The sequence below is a fragment of the Dunckerocampus dactyliophorus genome, chromosome 12 (genome assembly GCF_027744805.1).
Source record: "Dunckerocampus dactyliophorus isolate RoL2022-P2 chromosome 12, RoL_Ddac_1.1, whole genome shotgun sequence".
Lineage (NCBI taxonomy): Eukaryota > Metazoa > Chordata > Actinopteri > Syngnathiformes > Syngnathidae > Dunckerocampus > Dunckerocampus dactyliophorus.
This window is the reverse complement of record NC_072830.1, coordinates 14,665,425-14,684,234: the sequence shown is the minus strand read 5'-3', so window position 1 is coordinate 14,684,234 and position 18,810 is coordinate 14,665,425. Positions and strand designations below refer to the sequence as shown.

Here is an 18,810-nt window from a genome sequence, read left to right as displayed (position 1 = left end):
AAAAAGTTTGGACACCCCTGGCGTACGTAGATGGCTTATTTAGCAATAAAAATAATCAATACAGGAGTAACAGTGACAAAGACATCATATAATGAAGGAAAACACAGGATAATAGAAGATAACAGTGCTCGGTTTCAGTACATGTGTGTACATTAGCAATATGTTTATTGCTGTGGTTGTACTTTGCAGCGGTGCACATCATATTGAGTGGTATTTTTAATATTTTGACACTGTAATTATGTGCAGGTGAACATAATGGGGCCAATGAGTGTTTATTTACAGTATTAATTTGACATAATACAAACTTACCAACATAAACATAAGTAACATGTACATTAAGAAAGTAATTTATTACATTAAAATCTATTTTTTTAAGTGAATGGATTAGGTTACGATTTAAAAATCATATATATTCACTGTATATATATATATATATTTATTTTTTAAATAAAATATTTTTGTATCAGGTGTGAAGTTACAGCATAGAAAATGAGTGCAAATCACTAATTTATAGACCGTCTGATGGGTACAAAGTGTGTGTTCAAATGCAAAGTTACCATTACGGCAGACAACAACCAAAAGAAGTGGGGAACAGACGTGTTTGCTGAGCGGTAGCAACAAGCCAAAGGCGGATAAAAAAAGAGTAGCGTGTGTTCTCGTCTCTGACCACTTACATTTTATTCGTCATTGCTGCATCCGGGGTATTTGGGTTTTTTGATTGACAGTTGCCATGGCAACAAGCTAGAGCATCGCCATTTTGTCAGGAGGGTTTTTTTCCCCCCCAAGCTCAGTCGTTTCAAATGTTCTCCCTTCCCGCCGGAATAATGCTGTCAATGGATATACATTTGACGTTTTTGGATAACGAGACGCGTCTAATGGATCGGGTGAAGATGCTCAAGAGGCCGACATTTTAACGCTGTTTAAATAATTAGGCGGCGCCGCACTTACTCGGTTGTCCGTGTCTCTGGTCTACCGGGCCGGTTCACTGCGCAGGTTTGGACCGCGCGCCATTTTGTGAAAATTGACACAAAATTCCAAAGCCAAATTACCAGAGGACGCGGGTCGTGTTTCGTGTTAAAAATACACGGACTGCGCCCGCGCTACCGAGCGGGTCGTGGAGGTCGACGCCAATTTTACAAAGACTGCGTAAAATCAGTTTGACGTACCTTTTATTTAGCGGCGGCTACGATTGTTAGCTTGAGGCTAGCCTGGGAAGCTAGCGCTAGCCACGACAGATAGCTAACGTTAGCTGCGTTCATTTTGTCAACTAGCTAGCCAATTCGCTAAGGTTAGCTACTGACTTATGCGTGCTAGTTAACGTTAGCATGCTGCTAGTCATCAGCTGATGGTAACGTTACTGTAATGTTGCTCCGATTGTCGACGTCGTTCAACTAAATCTCTATCGAAATGAAGAGTTTATTAGATCTGGCTGGTGAATTATTGTAGTATTTGCCGGTCCGAGGAAGGGGGGGATCGGATTTAACGTTATCAATACTCGCTAACCGTGCAGGGAGGGGAGAATCACCAAGCTGGAGAAGTTTCCTCATCATACAGGTTATTGGACTTTAAATGAAGATCGTGCCATCAGAGGTGAGTAGATACATTCATGTTTGGAGGCAGCGTCTCCATATGTACCGTATTGTGTTTGCATTAGCGTGTTAAATCAAATGGTTAATAATGATGGACGTGAAGTTGCGAACGGTATCTGTGGTATGGCGGCTAGCTAACCATTTGTGGCGGTGCCTAGTGGAGCTGAGAGCGGCGTTAACGTTTGCCTCCAGTCAGTAGGTCAACAAGGGTATTTTGCGGTGTTAAATGTGAGCCGATTGTGTTTTATGGGCAGTGACTGGTTGGCGGAGAGGCATGTTGGCACCACTAACATTAACCCTGCGGTGTTAAGACACTTGTCATTGTGCGATATCGGGATCTTTTGCAACATATCTCCACAGAACCCTTTAAACGCGAGGGGCCTAGATGTGCAGGAAATGGTGTGTTGTGCGCGATCTCGCCCAGCTAATGCTGCTAACGCCTGTGAGCTAATTCGGCGAAGCCTAGCTAATGGTTAACGTTGACTTGTTGACGAACCAGCTGAGAGGGCCTCAGCAGCCCGCTGGCTGGAACACAGCGTCACATAGCTAAAGTTGCCGCTGGATGGGTGAACGACAGATAGCCTCGCTCGTCCCGCAATTTTTCACGGCACCCGTAACGATCGCAGCCCGTTCACGCTTGTCTCGGCCGCTACTTGCACACCAGGAATACGTTTGGACATCTTCAGCGAGGATTTTTATGATGTATTTGCCAGGCGAGGGACTCGAATAACACTGAATATGCTTTCTCATTTCCAACCATGACGAGATTCACCCCACCATCTGTAAGTAACATCGCTAGCCCGACCCGCTGTCTTTTTTTTTTAATATACATGCATACTTAGGCACTTAATGGTGTTGCATTACTGGCTTTTTGATTGAGGTTTGGAAATGGGCGTGAGAAGATGACACATGAGCTTATTATAGAGGTCCTCTGCCAACACTTAAGATATGATAACGGATACGAATAGCAAGCTAGCTGCCGTTATTTTTGCACCATCAAGGCCCGTTTGTGCTGTGAAAGAGTGGAGCCAGGCAAGGAACTGTTCATATGCCAGTTCTGAACGTGAACAATAATCATAAATGAGAGCAAGGAGCCGGCTAATGCTTGATTTTCACAGTCTGGATGGTTAGAAATCCACATTGACCAGCAGTTTAAATATGGTGTTCATAATAACACACATCAAACCAACAGCTGGAATGTACCGTATTCATAACCTTTAGATTAACTACACACAGATAACAGCCGCATCATTTTTCTTACATAATGTTTATTCTGGAAATTGTCGGTATTTTACTTTGGGCCACTTTTAATCCACAAACAGTTGTTTTGCAGATGACTTGAGTATTTCATAAAAACACTTTTGAAAGTTTGGGGACATCTTTTCCTATTTAGGTCACCCCATCCCCCTTCCACACTAAACTTAAAGCAATAAGTAAGAGAATGAGAATTTTCTATAGCGATTATATTGTGTGTTTGTTTTTTTTAATTCTTTGTAGTTGCTTTGCTGCTGGACTCTCCTCCCAGGATGATATGAAATTTTTGCAGAAGATGCATCCAGGTTAGCTGTTGTGTGTGTGTTTTATATATAAAATATCCCCCTCAATCAGCTCTTCTTTTTAATGGGAAGTGGTGAACTTAAGTTCCTCCCCTGTCGTTGTCGTGCCTTTCTCCAAATCTGCATCCAGGCTCGCGCATTTCATCACACTTTTATGTGGGACAAAGTAAGAATTGGCAGTACAAAGTGCTACAATTTAACTTAAGTGATTCATTTCAATGGTTTCTATTGCCAAACAATCAGGAAAATAAAATACAAATAATGTTTTAATAAATATATTTCTAAAAATGCATTTAATATTTCAATGTGCAAAATGTAGTGTTGTATAAATATAGTGGAATTAATATTGTGTTACACCTTATTGGTTCCCTAAAATACAGCCTGTGCCCTGCTCTCTCATCTTACAGTTCCCTTTATTTCTGTCAGTGGCTGTGTATTTTTTCCCTTTCCCAAAGCTGGGTCAGCTTTCTAACGCTCTCATATGGAGTGCAGGTTTCGGGCTCTGCAGCTATTTTGCTGTCAGGCTCTTGTGTTGAAAGCAGCTTCTAAGTGTGCCAAAGTTCAATTTTATTTCTTGTTTATTTCTTGTTTTCTCATTGGAAAATGGGAGCAGCTCTGCCCTGGCAACAAAAGTAGGCTATTTGCATACTGCGTTGTGATTGGTCTGTGCATTGATGGGCTTGCCAAATCACGCTGTATCTCTGTGGTGATAGGCTATGCTAATTAGGTGCTGTTGCTGGGATTCTGAATAGTGGTTACTGTGTAGCGCTGGTGAATTGTGTTGTCTGGTGAGAGATGCTGATAGCTGAACATGCTATTTAATATTTTTTTTATTCCTTCTGGCTTAAAATGAAGGATGATTCACTGTACAGTATGGCGGTGCTTTCTTCTCACCCCCCTTTTTACTGTTGAGCTTGCTGATGTTCAGCCTTTTCCTCAAATGCTGAAATGTTACTGATACAATAAATATGATTACATTGATGTTTAATTGAGGATGATTTATATGTGCTTGATAATGTCATTCAGCAAACACAATGTATTCATATGGAATTTATTGTTATTGTCTCCACATTTTATGACCATATTTGTTTTGTTCTTTTACACAGTTTGATAATTTTAATATACACATTATTAATTTGCATACTGCCTATTTTTGCATATTTCTGCCAGATGCAAGATTTTGGGTTGCAAGGTCAGAAAGCTTATTTTATGCAGAAAAATGTTCTTGTGCATATTTTTTGTGGTAGAAGAAATGCTGCTACTCTGCATTGTGATGATGCAATGGTACGATTAGCCTCTCTACTTTTTAGTGCATATCATGTAAATTACAACTCAAGGCAAGGTGTTAATTTCTTCCAGGAGGAGAGACTTCAGCATGCAAACCTTCGTCTGTCCGGCTTGCGCCCTCTTTTTCTTTACACACTGCTGGTCTTCAGATGGCTGCTCCAATGCCCCATACGCACCAGCAGTACAGTGACCGCCACCAGCCAAGCACTGACCAATCTGTTACGGTCCTACCGTACAGCGACCAGACACCACAGCTCACTGCCAATCAGGTGCGGTAACAGTTGCTACATACATATGCTGCCCTTGAATTCATTTACTTTGAATGTACTTTCCGTTTCACTATAGACAAACATTAGTTGTTTTAACACATTTGTCATTCACTATTATTTGTTACTTTGATACATCAGAGGCACATGCCCCAGTGCTTTCGTGACCCAACTTCAGCTCCCCTGAGGAAGCTCTCCATTGACCTTATCAAAACATATAAACACATCAATGAGGTTAGTGAACTGTTGCAACGCTCAAAAACACTTGACATGAATATTTTGTGCTGTGGCACTTTATTACAACCGTTTTGTTGACATGTTTTTTGTTCTAGGTGTATTATGCAAAAAAGAAGCGACGGCACCAACAGGGTCAGGGCGAAGACTCCAGTCACAAAAAAGAAAGGAAAGTCTTCAATGATGGCTATGACGATGATAACTATGACTACATCGTCAAGAATGGGGAGAAGTGGATGGACCGATATGAGATTGATTCCTTGATAGGAAAAGGATCGTTTGGACAGGTGAGTGCTCGTTAGTCACACATTGGCTTGGCTTTATTAAGATCATTACATTTGGACAAGTCATTACTCATTTGAATATTTCAAGTGTCACAACAGTCCCAATCTGACTGAAGATGTTTGTTGACATTTGTAGGTTGTGAAAGCATACGACCGTGCAGAGCAGGAATGGGTTGCCATTAAGATCATCAAGAACAAGAAAGCTTTCCTCAATCAAGCCCAGATTGAAGTGCGCCTCCTAGAGCTCATGAACAAACATGATACTGAGATGAAATACTACATTGGTAAGTCCCTCTTCAAATGTGTTTCTCGCATAGCGGGACATGAACGCAAGAAACAGGCTTGACCTGGACACAATTTTGGTTCATTTTGCAGTTCACCTAAAGCGTCACTTCATGTTTCGGAACCACCTCTGCCTCGTGTTTGAGATGCTTTCATATAACCTGTACGACCTGCTTCGAAACACCAACTTCCGTGGCGTCTCGCTCAACCTCACCCGGAAGTTCGCCCAGCAGCTATGCACGGCGCTGCTTTTCCTGGCCACGCCCGAGCTCAGCATCATCCACTGTGACCTGAAGCCCGAGAACATCCTCCTATGTAACCCCAAGAGGAGCGCCATCAAAATAGTGGACTTTGGCAGCTCGTGCCAGCTGGGACAAAGGGTATATCTGCTTGCAACTATCCTAGTGGTTTATATTATTATATTAGTTTGCATATATAATGTAGAATTTCCAAACAGAAAATCACAATTCTCTTGCTTTTTTTTTTTTTTTTTTTTTTAATAGATATATCAGTATATCCAGAGTCGCTTCTACCGCTCCCCAGAGGTGCTTCTGGGAATGCCCTACGATCTGGCCATTGACATGTGGTCTTTGGGTTGCATCTTGGTAGAGATGCATACAGGAGAACCTCTCTTCAGTGGAGCCAATGAGGTATATGGACAGCAATCCTCCAATGTGAGATACACGTGCATGTTTTTACGTGCATTGAACTTTGTGGTGACTTACTCAGGTGGACCAGATGAACAAAATAGTGGAGGTTCTCGGCATCCCACCTAATCACATAATGGACCTAGCCCCAAAAGCCAGGAAGTTCTTTGAGAAGCTTTCAGATGGCACATGGAGTGTTAAAAAGACCAAAGATGGCAAAAGGGTAAGCTAACGTAATTATTGCTCTTTTAACTGTGCAGTAATGTGTGGAAGTAATTGTATTTGGCCATTTTCTTTATAGTATAAACCTCCAGCTTCACGGAAGCTCCACTCCATCCTGGGTGTGGAGACAGGGGGGCCGGGTGGGCGGCGGGCAGGGGAGTCTGGCCACGCCGTCGCTGACTACTTGAAGTTCAAGGACCTGATCCTGCGGATGCTGGACTACGACCCCAAGAGCCGCATCCAGCCCTACTATGCCCTGCAGCACAGCTTCTTCAAGAAGACGGCGGACGAGGGGACCAATACAAGCAGCAGCGTGTCAACGAGCCCCGCATTAGAGCAGTCCCAGTCTTCAGGAACCACCTCCAGCACCTCCTCTAGTTCAGGTAAAATTGTGCACGATAGGAATATTTGCTTGGCTTACTTTCCAGTGAGACAGCATCTCAGTAGGTAATACTTGAGTATCTCTTAGGGGGGTCATCTGGAACAAGCACCAGTGGCAGAGCAAGGTCAGACCCTACCCATCACCACTTACATAGTGGAGGACACTTCGGCACAGCCATGCCAGCCATTGATGGGGACAGCCTCTGCCCACAGGTCATACCCTAAATTCTCAACTAAATCTTTAAATACATTTTCTTCCACAAATATGACAATACGACGCACATGTTGGATGAACAGCGCTGAGAGCAGCTTTTGTTTTGTTAACAGGCTCGACAGGCCTATCCACCTCCACTGGTGTGGGGAGGTGGAGTCGGACCAGAGTCGGTCACCGGCGAGACCCACCCAGTCCAGGAGACCACCTTCCACGTTCCCCCTCAGCACCCTAAGGCCCTGCATCCCCACTCACACACTCATCACCACCACGGGCAGATGATGGCAACACGACCACGCCCACGCCACTACACCTCCCCGACACACAGCTCCTCGACGCAGGACTCCATGGAGGTGGTTCACGGCCATCTGTCTATGACCTCCCTGTCTTCCTCTGCTTCCTCTTCCTCTACATCTTCCTCTTCCACTGGGAACCATGGCAACCAGGCCTACCAGCTCCGCCATTTGCCCGCCGGAGCGCTGGACTTTGGTCAGAATGGTGGGCTGAGCATGGGGCTAGGTGCCTTCTCGAACCCACGGCAGGAGACTGGCATGGCAGCGCACCCTGCATTCTCCATGGGCACGAACACGGGGCCTGGTCACTACCTAGCGGAAGGCCACCTGAGCATGAGGCAGGGCATGGACCGGGAGGAGTCTCCAATGACTGGAGTGTGTGTGCAGCAGAGTTCGATGGCCAGCTCGTGACTGCACTGACATTTGGCTGTGTGTTCCCCCCTGTGCGTCATTTTTAAGGTGGTGTTTTTTACTACAAGGTGTGTTGAGAATAAAAGCTGCTCACATCAGAAGGGAGATATCACTGAACCGCTACTACAGAGGGAAAAAACCTTTGTTAAGAAGAAGTATATATGTAATTTTCATCAGTTTTCTTTTGCGACCATTAGGCACAAAATAATACTGCGGAATAACCATAGTGAGATCGAGACATCCATCTTACCATTTCACCAGTTTCATGTAATCCCCATTGGGTATTATGTGGCAAAAAGGAGCATTTCAGAGCAACGTTTGAAGCTGTTATCTCAGATAGCTAGCTGTCAGCGATGATGATGCTTGGCGTCCTCTTTCACGGACCGCCTGACATTACTGTTCCACTGGTTTGTCATTATTTTTGCCCTTTTTTTCCAAGCAAAATCTCACATGGGGAAAAAAAAGCTGCTTGTAAATCCTGTAGCTTGACATGGAGGGGAAGTGTTTGCGGTGATATTTCTTGTCGGTCGGTGTCGTGTAACTGTTCGAGGGGAGCACATAACAGTGGAGTCCCTATAGCGTGTGCTGGCCAGGCGGAGGTGGATACAGACACCCAAGTGGGTCAAAGGAGAGGGAAGCACCACCCCTCAGGCTAAGAGGCCCCAAAAGTCCTGCAAGCTGCAAACGGGCCTGGCACAGACGAGAGCAGCAGCGGTGGGCAGGGAGATGGCAAGGAACCCAGTCCAGCGAAAGGAATACCGTCGGTGGCTGGTTCTAGATAACCTTTTGGCCTTATGACTCATGGACTTGGAATGGGATGGAGTTGGACATTATCATTTGAATTAAGATGGCTTTTCTCTATTTTTCTCTCTAGACAGCCCTTAATTATTTAAGGAAATTAAAACATTTTAGAAAAAGGTAAATAAGAATGGTAATTTGAGGCCTTTCTCGACAAAGATTTCTTCTTCAGCAGGGCCCCACATAACAGGGTCTTTATTGTACACAACAACCTCCTAAACATGACTTCCTTGAAAAATCTTAGTCACTGGTAAAGGATTTTGCAGTGGAAAGAACTATCCCAGAGTCTACCCCTTTTTATGTTTTCTTATCCCCCTCCCCCTCCCCACCCTGCATGTAGTTCCTCATCAGAACCACCTGCACAAGTCTCTCCATCCAAAACATGGAAACTGAAGAAAAAAAAAGAGTTTAGTGACTGCCTTTTTTCTCCTCAAATTATGCTGTGAATTTTACAAGAATTTATTTTCCCTTTGGATATGTTTTTATACCAAAGCAGTTGTTTTATAGCATATAGGTGTCTGTAACCAATAATGTAGCAGTTCACCACTTTTGACGCAAAGTCTATCAAGGTCTTATTTTAACGTCATTACAAACAGCTGCAATATATTTCGTTAGCAAAACTGGAGAGCGTTGTTCAGACCGTTGGCTATTGTGTACTCTGGCCACATTTGTTTGCGACCTTTTACCAAAACTGTTTCCATATTAATTGGTAGATTATTTTGGGAGTCTTTTAAAACTTTGGTATGTTAGAGAATTTGGTAGTTACTCTGCAGGCTCCGGAGTAGCAAGATAGAAGATGATGGGTTCGAGAAAAAAGAAAAAACAAAAAGGAGACTAATGCGTTCTATTTCTGTGTTGTCGTTTTTCTTTTTCTTTGCCCCATCATGCATACTATTTCAAAGGGTTTTTGCTGCCTTTCATACATTTGGTCAACTTGGCTACATGTTTCTGCCGTATAGCAAGGCTGAATGGTTTTGTTCTTATGTGCTAGGGCAGAGATCCCCTAGATTGTTGTCCTGTTCAAAGGGAAAAGGTTGTCTGTCAGCCCACAATCATTTTTTGCCTGGGCAGACATGCATGTCCTCAAAACATTAGTCAGTAACCAGATGTTCATGTCTTCTCCTTTGTTTTGTTTGGGTTTTGTTTTGTTTTTACATCAGGGATTTTGAAGTGCTTTCTTTCTTCTGTTGCTCATTTGACCAGCTTTGAAATTAAGAGGAAATAACCTGCCCACGGCCACCTGTCAAACGGATGACAGGCCACACGTCATGCTGTTGTCATTGAAAGGAGAAACCATACCAAAACCATGCTTGGTCTTTTCCCATAAACACCCAATGTAAAGCTACCTATATTGAGACTGGGGGGTTTTATCTGGATGTCAAGGTTAATTGCAAATTTGCAATCATTTTTTTCCTACCCCGCCGAATTTGAGATATTTAGACATTTGCCGGTGGTTTTTATTGCTGGCACCTCGTACTGGTACTAAACATTCCAAAAATAAAGACTGAAAAAGACAAAAAAATTGACTGCAGTGACTCGTAAGTGTGCGCCTATTTCAGATCATGCTGATTGACCTCTTATTTAGAGCAGTTGTCATGAAATGCAGCCCCTTTTTAATAGTTGAAATAGAATTTATGTATATATTTATATTTTTTTAATAAAGGAAGTATAGAACTCACTACCTTGCTCCTGCTGGTATGTTGATTATGTTTGTCAATTTGGTGACCATTCATTGGGCAGGAACTCCTGTTTTCTTAGTGGCAAAACCTTGCCTTGTGGCAAAGGTACTTGACTACATCAGGACAACACTATGAGGTAGGGTTTGAATCAAACAGGGAAAGCTAGATCTTCAAACCTTAATAATTTTCACAGGGTATATTGTAAGTGCATGTACATCACAAACCTTACTTTTTGGTTCTATGAGAAGCACATGGTTGGAAAAAAAATCTAAAAAGGTTCCATCTTTCATACGCCTGTTCTGTTTGTGGGTTCTACACAAACATGTAATCTTGTTGACATATCTGAACACCCAGCAGAAGTGCAAATCCTCTTACTTAATTTGGATTTCTCCTTTTTTCATTTTATATTTCACTTTTTTTTCACATTTTTTGTACATGCAACATGCACTATAGAATTGAACAGCATGGGGGAAAGGATAAGTCCATGTATCCACAGATTGTAAGATCTAGTCAAGACTTTGCTGTGTTTATGACAATGCCCTTTGTATTATATTAAGACAGTCTTATGTATGATATATAAAAAGAAGTTAATTGAATTGCTCTGTGCGTCTTCTTTGTTCTCAAATTCACTGAGTCATTTGCAAAACGCTGCACTTCTGTCTACCAAAGTTTTTTATACCTCACCAGCTAAAACGAGTTAAAAAGCAAAAATAACCACGCTCGGAATAAGAGGTGGCTAACCGCGTCCGACTGTCATTATATAGGGTAAACGGAAGGATTACGATGGCACTCGGCTCGTTGGTCTAGGGGTATGATTCTCGCTTCGGGTGCGAGAGGTCCCGGGTTCAAATCCCGGACGAGCCCATTTATTTTCTTACTTTATTAAACTTAAAAATATGATTAAATGTAATTTTTCTAGCAAATCTCACGTAAGCTTTTGTTTACATTTCCATTAATTGTCTTGTAGTTCAAGGAAGTCGGTAAAAATTTTGATAACTGTGGTGGTTGCAGGAACACATTGTATTACTGCTATGTTCGAAAACACAACGGACGAAAATTTGTCCGACCAAAAATTGGGCTCGTCCGGGATTTGAACCCGGGACCTCTCGCACCCTAAGCGAGAATCATACCCCTAGACCAACGAGCCACACGGAACATTGACGGCATTTTTCTTTACATCAGCGCTACCCGGGTACCTGGTTGTTTTAAGTTTGTAATTTGATCTATGGCTATGTAATACAACTTTCATCCAGACATTACCGCATCAAACAAAAGCATGCTCTTTATACGTACCGTACGTTGCATTAGTTTGTGGTTCACTTTACTGTCGTCTTTCCATCAAATCGCCGATAGATGACAGCACTGAAAAAGTCTGCTTTCTCAATGACGCACATTTACGTCAACGAGAAGAGGCTTACCTGTGTTTTGATTGGTCGAGTGACAACCCATCTTTGTGCCCTCTAGTGTGTCTCTGTCCAATCAGGATCCCGGTGTCTCGACTGCGTCTGTCGAGCGGAACAGTTCTCTTCGTCGGCTTTGAAATTCAACTGCCGTCAAATTATCGAAGCATTTATTGTAAACACTGTGTTGTGAAACGAAGTCTGACGTTATCGTTTGGCTATGTTGTTGGATGTCCATTTCCGAACAAACGGCTTAAAAGGGTAGCAAACTTTGTCGAGGGAAGTAGTATTAGCTAAGCTAGCGAGCTAGCCAAAGTAACATGCCGAATTTTTGCGCGGCCCCGAACTGCACACGGAAGAGCACGCAGTCGGATTTAGCCTTTTTTCGTTTTCCAAGGGACCCTGAGAGGTAATACCATATGTTCTATTCGTTCTGTTTGTTTCAAATATAAGGGTGTTGCTTTTGTTAAAAAAGCCCAGCTAATGCTGCTGCTTGTTAGGTTAGTAAACACTACGCGCGCCCCCTTCCTGTAGATGTCAAAGCAATAATGTGGAAGTTTGTAAAATCAAGTCTGTGATGAATGCGATCTGAGAAAGCATGACTTCAACTTTAATTTGATACATCATTCACTTCTCTACCCCAAATATTATTCTCTACCCCAAATATTAATGAAGTTATAGCAGATTTTATACCGAAAAATAGTGCCTTTGGTCCCCATTGCTTAAACATTGAGTCAAGACAAAAGCTGTGATCGACCCACAGGCCTTAGCAAGTACAGCGGTACTACAAAATATATAATAACTTTGTGAAAATCTGTTTTAAAAATCAACAGAGTAGCCATTTACATTTTTTGATAAATCGAAAGTCCAGGGAAGAAAGTTAAGTGTCATATTTTCCTGTATATGCCTCGATTGCAGATAGATTTTATAGTAAATTAATATGCCATATACCCTTTATCTTGTCCTATAGCTCCGGTCCATGAGTTTGAAAGGCTAAAAGGTGTACTTAATTTTCCAAGCACTAAGTTGACTAGTTGTAGTCCAACAATCAATACAAATCCGATACGCAATTCAAGATTAAGTCATTTACCTAACAAACATGTATACGAATGAAAATACACACAATATCATATGAAAAAAATGCATTTTAAGGACGTCCGCACGGACTCTCCTTCCAGAGCTCCATTGCTAAAATACGGGTTTTGTAACATTGCTATTCAAAGTCGAAGTCAGTTCTTAAAATTTAGAAATCTTAAATGGTAATTTTACTCTTAACATGATTCAGATCAATTTAATATGCCGATTTTACATCTGTGAGAAGGCCTACATGTTAAAAACAGCTGTTCGTATGATGGAGTGAAGTTCTACCACCACAGTAATACACATATCGTTAAATGACTACTGCCAACAAAACTGCACTATTATGTATTATTGTACATGCTGTGTCTTTTATAAAGCTTATGTCACTGACCGTGTTCAGGTGTATAATTTTTTTTAATGTGTGTGTTGTGCTTTCAGATGTCGAATATGGGTAGAGAACTGCCGCAGGGCAGACCTGGAGGCCAAAACAGTAGATCAGTTAAACAAGCATTATAGATTATGTGCCAAACACTTTGACCCATCACTGGTGTACAGAACAGTGAGTATCTTGCATGAGCGCATGCATCTTCTAAGTTGTTATTCACTGTTCAAAAATAATTTGTGTGACCATTTTTCCCTGAAGAGCCCTTACAGGACAGTGCTGAAGGATACGGCTATTCCCACCATGTTTGATTTGACCATCCGCCCACGGAGTCTACGTGACAAGCATCACAAGCAGATTAAAGAACTTGTGAGGAGGAAAAAAAAATACTCTTTAAGTAGTCTTGTGTTATTTGTGTTACAAATGTTTTATCCTGGACACTTTATTTTGGTTTCAGACGGAGGAGGACTTAAAACGAATTAAGGAAAGGAGATGTAAGTAAATCAGGTATATGTACGCTACGTGTACAAAAATCAACATTGATTATGTGTTTGACTAGACAAGGAGTCGGCAACCCTCGGCTGCGGAGCCACATGCGGCTCTTCAGCCTCCTTGTTGCAGCTCCCTTTGCTGAGCTCTGTGATTTTTTTTTTTAACACCGAAGTAGGGGAAAGTGCATTTTCGAAAATCATTTTGAAATATCCAACTCACCGCAAGCCTGCTCATGAGTGCTGATTGGATGAGCAAGGGAAGGGGAGGTAGGCTAATGTATGCGGTGAGCCTCACTGGAGAGAAAAAGGTTAACGGAGTTTGGAGTTGAGTCTGAAGCAAGTTACTGCACTGTAAAATGAAACTATAGAATTTCCAAGAGCATAGCAAAATGTTTTATAACGAGAAGCGCGCTGTAGCTATGTGTTCGTAGCCTGTGACGCGCTAATCGCCGAGGTAATGAATCTGGGAGAGGCGGATAGTGTGCAACGGCAATATAGCGACGGAGCAATAATCAAACCGTGATATTGCAAGAGACGACTTTTTCATTTATCCCTGACGACCCGCCACATATAAATTTAGACCACCACAAATAGATTTGGCGCTACCCGTTTGCTCTCGTTACAAACACATTATAGCGCACCTTGTCTGCCAGAGAAGAAAAGGAGCAGGGGCGATCACTGTGGCTAACGTTAACTTTTTTGCTATATTTAGCAAGTAATCAGACCTTTCTAGATTTTTTTTGTTTGTTCTATGTTACTAGCAACAAATCTAGTGAAGTGACTTTTGGAGAGTCTGACTTGAAAGCAGTGAGTGTTGTGGATGTGTGCTGTCCTTTGTAGGACTGCAGATTTATAAATGTCTTGCAGTGAGGGGAAGGCTGCCCCAACAATGTTCTGTGAGGTCTTGATCACCCACTGGAGTGCCTTCCTATCTTGTGTTGTACAGTTACCGTACCAAACAATGATAAGAGACGACTTTCGACCTTTTGCACCTATAGAAGTAACTGAGGATTTTGGTGGACCTGCCAAATTTCCTCAGTCTTTTCAGGAAGTACAGTCTTTTTTTAGACTTCTTGATAATTTGTTGGGTATTGTGAGACCAGGTGAGGTCCTCGCTGATGTATGTGCCAAGAAACTTGAAGGTTTTCACCCTCTCCACCTCAGTCTCATCATTAATCAGGGGTTTGTGCGGCTCCTTTTCCCTTGTTCTTGGGTCAATGATCATCTCTTTGGTCTTTTCTGTATTGAGATGAAGATTGTTATCATGACACCAAGTCACCAGGTCTGCCGCCTCTGATCTGTATGACGTTTCAACCCCACCAGTGATCAGGCCCATGACTGTAGTGTCATCCGCAAATTTAATGATGCTGGTGTTGTGCTGGGAGGCCACACAATCATAGGTGAAGAGTGTGTAGAGGAGCGGACTCAGCACACACCCCTGTGGGGTCCCAGTGCTTACAATTCTTGAGCTGGATGTGAGATTGTGGACACAGCACCCAGTTACAGAGGGAGGGTGACAGGCCAAGTGTGAGGAGCTTATCTGTGGGTTTATTGGGGCTAACTATTGAATGCAGAGCTATAGTCTATAAATGGCATTCAAATCAACTGTATTTCACAGGTCCACTACAACTCCTATGACTACGACGACCACATGCCCAGAAGACAAGACAAACTGAATCGAGTAACGTTTAACGTCTTCATCATTAAAAGTGCTATAAAAAAAACACATCCATATAAAGCCTGCCTGGCTTAAGTCCAATGCTTTTATTTCCTAGCATCGATTCAGTCAATTGATTACCTTTTAAACGACGTTAGATCGATATATGTCGTCCAGAATGGCAACTTGTGGAACACAGATCGATGTAGTTGAATCATAGGAATATAAATCGATGCAGTGGATGAATTGTTACACCTCTTAAAATTATCAGACTATTATGGGAATAAAGTCATAATTACAAAAAGAAAATGTACAAGAAGAAAGGTGGAATTGTTGGAAAATTTTAAATAAAAGCAGAAATCTAAAAAAAAAAAACAATTTTACAAGAATAAAATATACATATTCAGAGAAAAAAGGTGTATTCTAATGTGGAAAAAGTTGCAATTTTATGCAAACAAAACAGGTTGTAATTTGTGGAAATTTTGGTTGGGGGGGGGAAAAGTCAAAATATGGGAATCAAGTCATAATATGAAAATAAATTTTACAGAGATCATTCAAGAATAAAGGTGAAAAGTGACAGGCTTTTTCATCCACATCACAAATATGCAGGTTTTTTCTTGAAATATACAGTATGTATCGGTAACTTCTGAGCATATCAACATGTTTTGCTTTACAAACTATCAAAAGTGGCAAAGTTGTCTCCTCTCATTTTCCTCTGTTGCCCTCACTGGAAACATTTTGGACACCAATGCTGTAGGACCTCATTCTGCGTGGGTTCCAAACATGCCGTTTATTATGGAGCCTTTTCATTTTAAAGTCTCCCAAGAAATCTGTAGAATATCTGATTTCATGTTTGGAAGTTTCACGGGGAAACTGAAATGTCAACCCTCTCTGCACCCCTGATTGAAACTGATCATTGCATAAAATGTAGTTGGTTTATGCTGCAAGTTTTTTTTTCACCCTCCTCAAAAATGCAGGTTTTCCTTTATGGACTAACCTGCACAATTCCAGTTTATTCGCATAAATTTGAGTTTTGCATCCTTAAAAATGCTATGCAGTACTGTACGTTTGTTTATTATCCATCATCTCTGCATTCCCTCTTCTTCCCCTCAGTGGCAGCTTCTGCTGCATCCAAAAAAGAAGCTGCCGTTGAGGAAGGCACAAGCGCCAATGGAGGCGAGCCCCAGCTGTCCACAGAGGAGAAGGAGCTTCGCTGTTACCTGAGGTCTTTGTTTGAGGTCATAATCATGCTGGCGAAGCAGAGCATCCCACTGGACACGTCCAAAGTCTCAGCGAGCGAGAACGTGTCCAACAACTTTCAAGCCCTGTTGGATTACCGCATAAACGCTGGAGATGAGGCACTGAGGAAGCGCTTTGGGGGGGCTGCTGTTAACGCGGAGTACCTCTCCTCAACACAGCTGGGCCAACTTCTGGATGTGTGTGAGAACACAGTGAGGGAGGAGATGCTCATGGAGGCAAGGGAGAGTCGTATCTTCTCACTAGTTACAGCCGACCTGGTCGACTTTGGCAACGAGAAGCACCTGCCGCTTTTCCTGCGCTTTGTTAACCAGCAGAATATCCTCCGGGAGGAGTTTTTGGACTTTGTGCCATTCAACGGCGACGAAGTGGCACTGGTGGAGAGGCTGGAGGCGCAGCTGACCGAGCGTTGGGGGCTCAGCATGGAGGATTGCCGCGGTCAGGCCCACAAGGTCACAGGGGCATCTGCCACCAAGATGAAGGCCGTGGCGGTGCTCCTGACGGAGAAGTACCCACTGGCCTTTCACATGCCGTGCTCGCGCATGGCACTCAACATCCACCTGGCCAACAGTCTCCCTTTCCCCAATGTCCAGATCCTCATGGAGACGCTGAGGAGGCTCCGCATCTTCTTCAAAAGACCAGGTGCACACACGCAGCTGGAGAAGGCGATATCCACTCACTATCAGAAGAACGAGGACAAAGCTGCGGTGCTAACACAAGCCTCTTGCAGCGGCTGGACAGAGCAACATAACGTCTTTGACGTATTGCTCGACATCCTGGTACCGCTCATATACTGCATGGATGCCATTCACAACAACGCAGACGACGTATTTGACAGCGCTGTGATAGCCGATGCACTTTCCCTCGCCGAAATCCTTGCCGACTTTGAGATGGTGATGACTGTGATCGTGCTGAAGAATGTCCTCACGTTCACCAGAGCGTTCGGCAGGAATCTCCAAGGCGACACTCAAGATGCATTTTGTGCTGCCAACAGCTTGACTGCGGTCATGCATTCACTGAACGAGGTCAATGATAACATTGACATCTACCATGAGTTCTGGTACGAGGAGGCTGTGAGTGTGGCCACTTCCGTGGAGATTCCGGTGCGTGTCCCGAGGCTTTTTATTCAGAGGCAGCGTGCGGCCGACATGGGAGAGATCCAAACTGAGGCCTACTACAGGGAGTATGTGACGCTCCCCATCATCCACAGCGTCATGCAGGAAGTGGAGGAGATGTTCTCTGAGGTTAATGTCAAAGCCCTCAAATGTCTCTCGCTCGTGCCGGCCATCATGGGCCAGATGAAGTTCAACACCACCGAGGAGAATGACGCCAATGTTTACCACAACGACCTGCCCAATCCCGAGACACTCCCCGCCGAGCTCCACTGCTGGAGGATTAAGTGGAAGCACCGCGGCAAGGAGGTGCGCCTGCCCACCTCCATCCACGAGACGCTGCAGCTGCCCGACATCAAGTTCTTCCCCAACGTCAACGCTTTCCTCAAGGTGCTCTCCACGCTGCCCGTACTGAAGTTGGAGGAGCAGCTGGGCGAGGCGGCAGGCACACGGCTGCAGGCCTACCTGGACAGCGTGCCGGTCGGGCAATGGAACCGAAGCCTCGCCGTACTCCACGTCAACGCCGAAGTCAAGCCTGACTTGGATGTCATGGTGGACAAATACTGCAGACTGTACCCAGAGGATGAGCCTGAACTGGAGGCCGAATCTGAGGTGGTACCTGAGGAGGAAGCCATGAAGTGAAACACAATTCATCCTTTTATTTCCTATAACTGTAATAATCATGGCCAAAATCTTAGCAATGCTGTATAAATTAGGCTGATTTGGTTGTATTCCATACAGGCATGGTCAAAAACACTTTGGCATGCCAATATTTTTGGCCATGACTGTACCTTTAGTGTATTTAAACATCTGACATTTGCTTTTAATGTGTGACGCCAGCAAGGGAACAACATTGTGAATTCTCACATTACATAGGGAGAAGTATTTTTGATACAACTCTTCTCCAGAGAGTGTGGCTCGTGAGTTTATGCAGAGGTATTGATCAGTGACAGAGCTGTTAAATAAATAACACATGTTCTTGACTACCATCGATCTGGAAGTTTAATAACCCCTTTCTGTACGGTTTCATTTTTAAACGCAGTTGTCGTAGGAAGACCACCAGAGGGAGCCACCTCAACAAAAACTAAACTACCAACGTATTAGGTACACCTTGTAAATACAACAGGCATGGTGCAGTTCATACCACATTTTACTGAGTTGTTTGATTTAAACATATTCTGCAGGCAGTGTAACAATACTGATGTTACTGACAGGTATTTATACTTACAACTGTTACTGTGCTTGATTAGTTTGTCCTCTTTCCTGGATTGATATTTGAAAAATACAAGTT

At 43.2% G+C, this 18,810-nt stretch overlaps 2 protein-coding genes and 2 non-coding genes across 4 annotated transcripts; 3 read left to right on the top strand and 1 right to left on the bottom strand.

Annotated features, from left to right (window-relative positions):
* Positions 1-725: 725 nt before the first annotated feature.
* Positions 726-10,731, top strand: dyrk1ab (dual-specificity tyrosine-(Y)-phosphorylation regulated kinase 1A, b). Its single transcript, XM_054794870.1, has 12 exons — positions 726-1,590; positions 3,087-3,148; positions 4,505-4,701; positions 4,840-4,932; positions 5,031-5,219; positions 5,353-5,500; positions 5,592-5,878; positions 6,002-6,148; positions 6,228-6,368; positions 6,447-6,750; positions 6,837-6,961; positions 7,076-10,731. The coding sequence occupies exons 2-12, from the start codon at positions 3,121-3,123 to the stop codon at positions 7,661-7,663; spliced, it is 2,247 nt and encodes a 748-aa protein (XP_054650845.1). The 5' UTR covers positions 726-1,590; positions 3,087-3,120; the 3' UTR covers positions 7,664-10,731.
* Positions 10,732-10,932: 201 nt separating this feature from the next.
* On the top strand, positions 10,933-11,004 carry trnap-cgg (transfer RNA proline (anticodon CGG)). The gene has a single exon. It is a non-coding gene; the product is annotated as a tRNA-Pro (tRNA).
* A 211-nt stretch (positions 11,005-11,215) lies between these two features.
* Positions 11,216-11,287, bottom strand: trnap-agg (transfer RNA proline (anticodon AGG)). Its single transcript has one exon. It is a non-coding gene; the product is annotated as a tRNA-Pro (tRNA).
* Positions 11,288-11,634: 347 nt separating this feature from the next.
* Positions 11,635-18,801, top strand: thap12b (THAP domain containing 12b). The gene is made up of 5 exons (XM_054794741.1): positions 11,635-11,949; positions 13,059-13,179; positions 13,264-13,371; positions 13,460-13,496; positions 16,264-18,801. Exons 1-5 carry the CDS (start codon positions 11,861-11,863, stop codon positions 18,159-18,161), a joined length of 2,253 nt encoding a protein of 750 aa, XP_054650716.1. The 5' UTR covers positions 11,635-11,860; the 3' UTR covers positions 18,162-18,801.
* Positions 18,802-18,810: the final 9 nt, after the last annotated feature.

What these genes read in the sequence shown, in the direction of transcription:
- dyrk1ab (XM_054794870.1), top strand. Translation starts at nt 3,121, where the DNA reads ATGAAATTTTTGCAGAAGATGCATCCAG. An exon ending in CGTGCCAGCTGGGACAAAGG is followed by an intron (nt 5,879 to 6,001) that starts GTATATCTGCTT and finishes TTTTTTTAATAG; the next exon opens with ATATATCAGTATATCCAGAG. An exon ending in AGACCAAAGATGGCAAAAGG is followed by an intron (nt 6,369 to 6,446) that starts GTAAGCTAACGT and finishes TTTTCTTTATAG; the next exon opens with TATAAACCTCCAGCTTCACG.
- thap12b (XM_054794741.1), top strand. Translation starts at nt 11,861, where the DNA reads ATGCCGAATTTTTGCGCGGCCCCGAACTGCACACGGAAGAGCACGCAG. An exon ending in ACAAGCAGATTAAAGAACTT is followed by an intron (nt 13,372 to 13,459) that starts GTGAGGAGGAAA and finishes TTTTGGTTTCAG; the next exon opens with ACGGAGGAGGACTTAAAACG. An exon ending in ACGAATTAAGGAAAGGAGAT is followed by an intron (nt 13,497 to 16,263) that starts GTAAGTAAATCA and finishes TCTTCCCCTCAG; the next exon opens with TGGCAGCTTCTGCTGCATCC.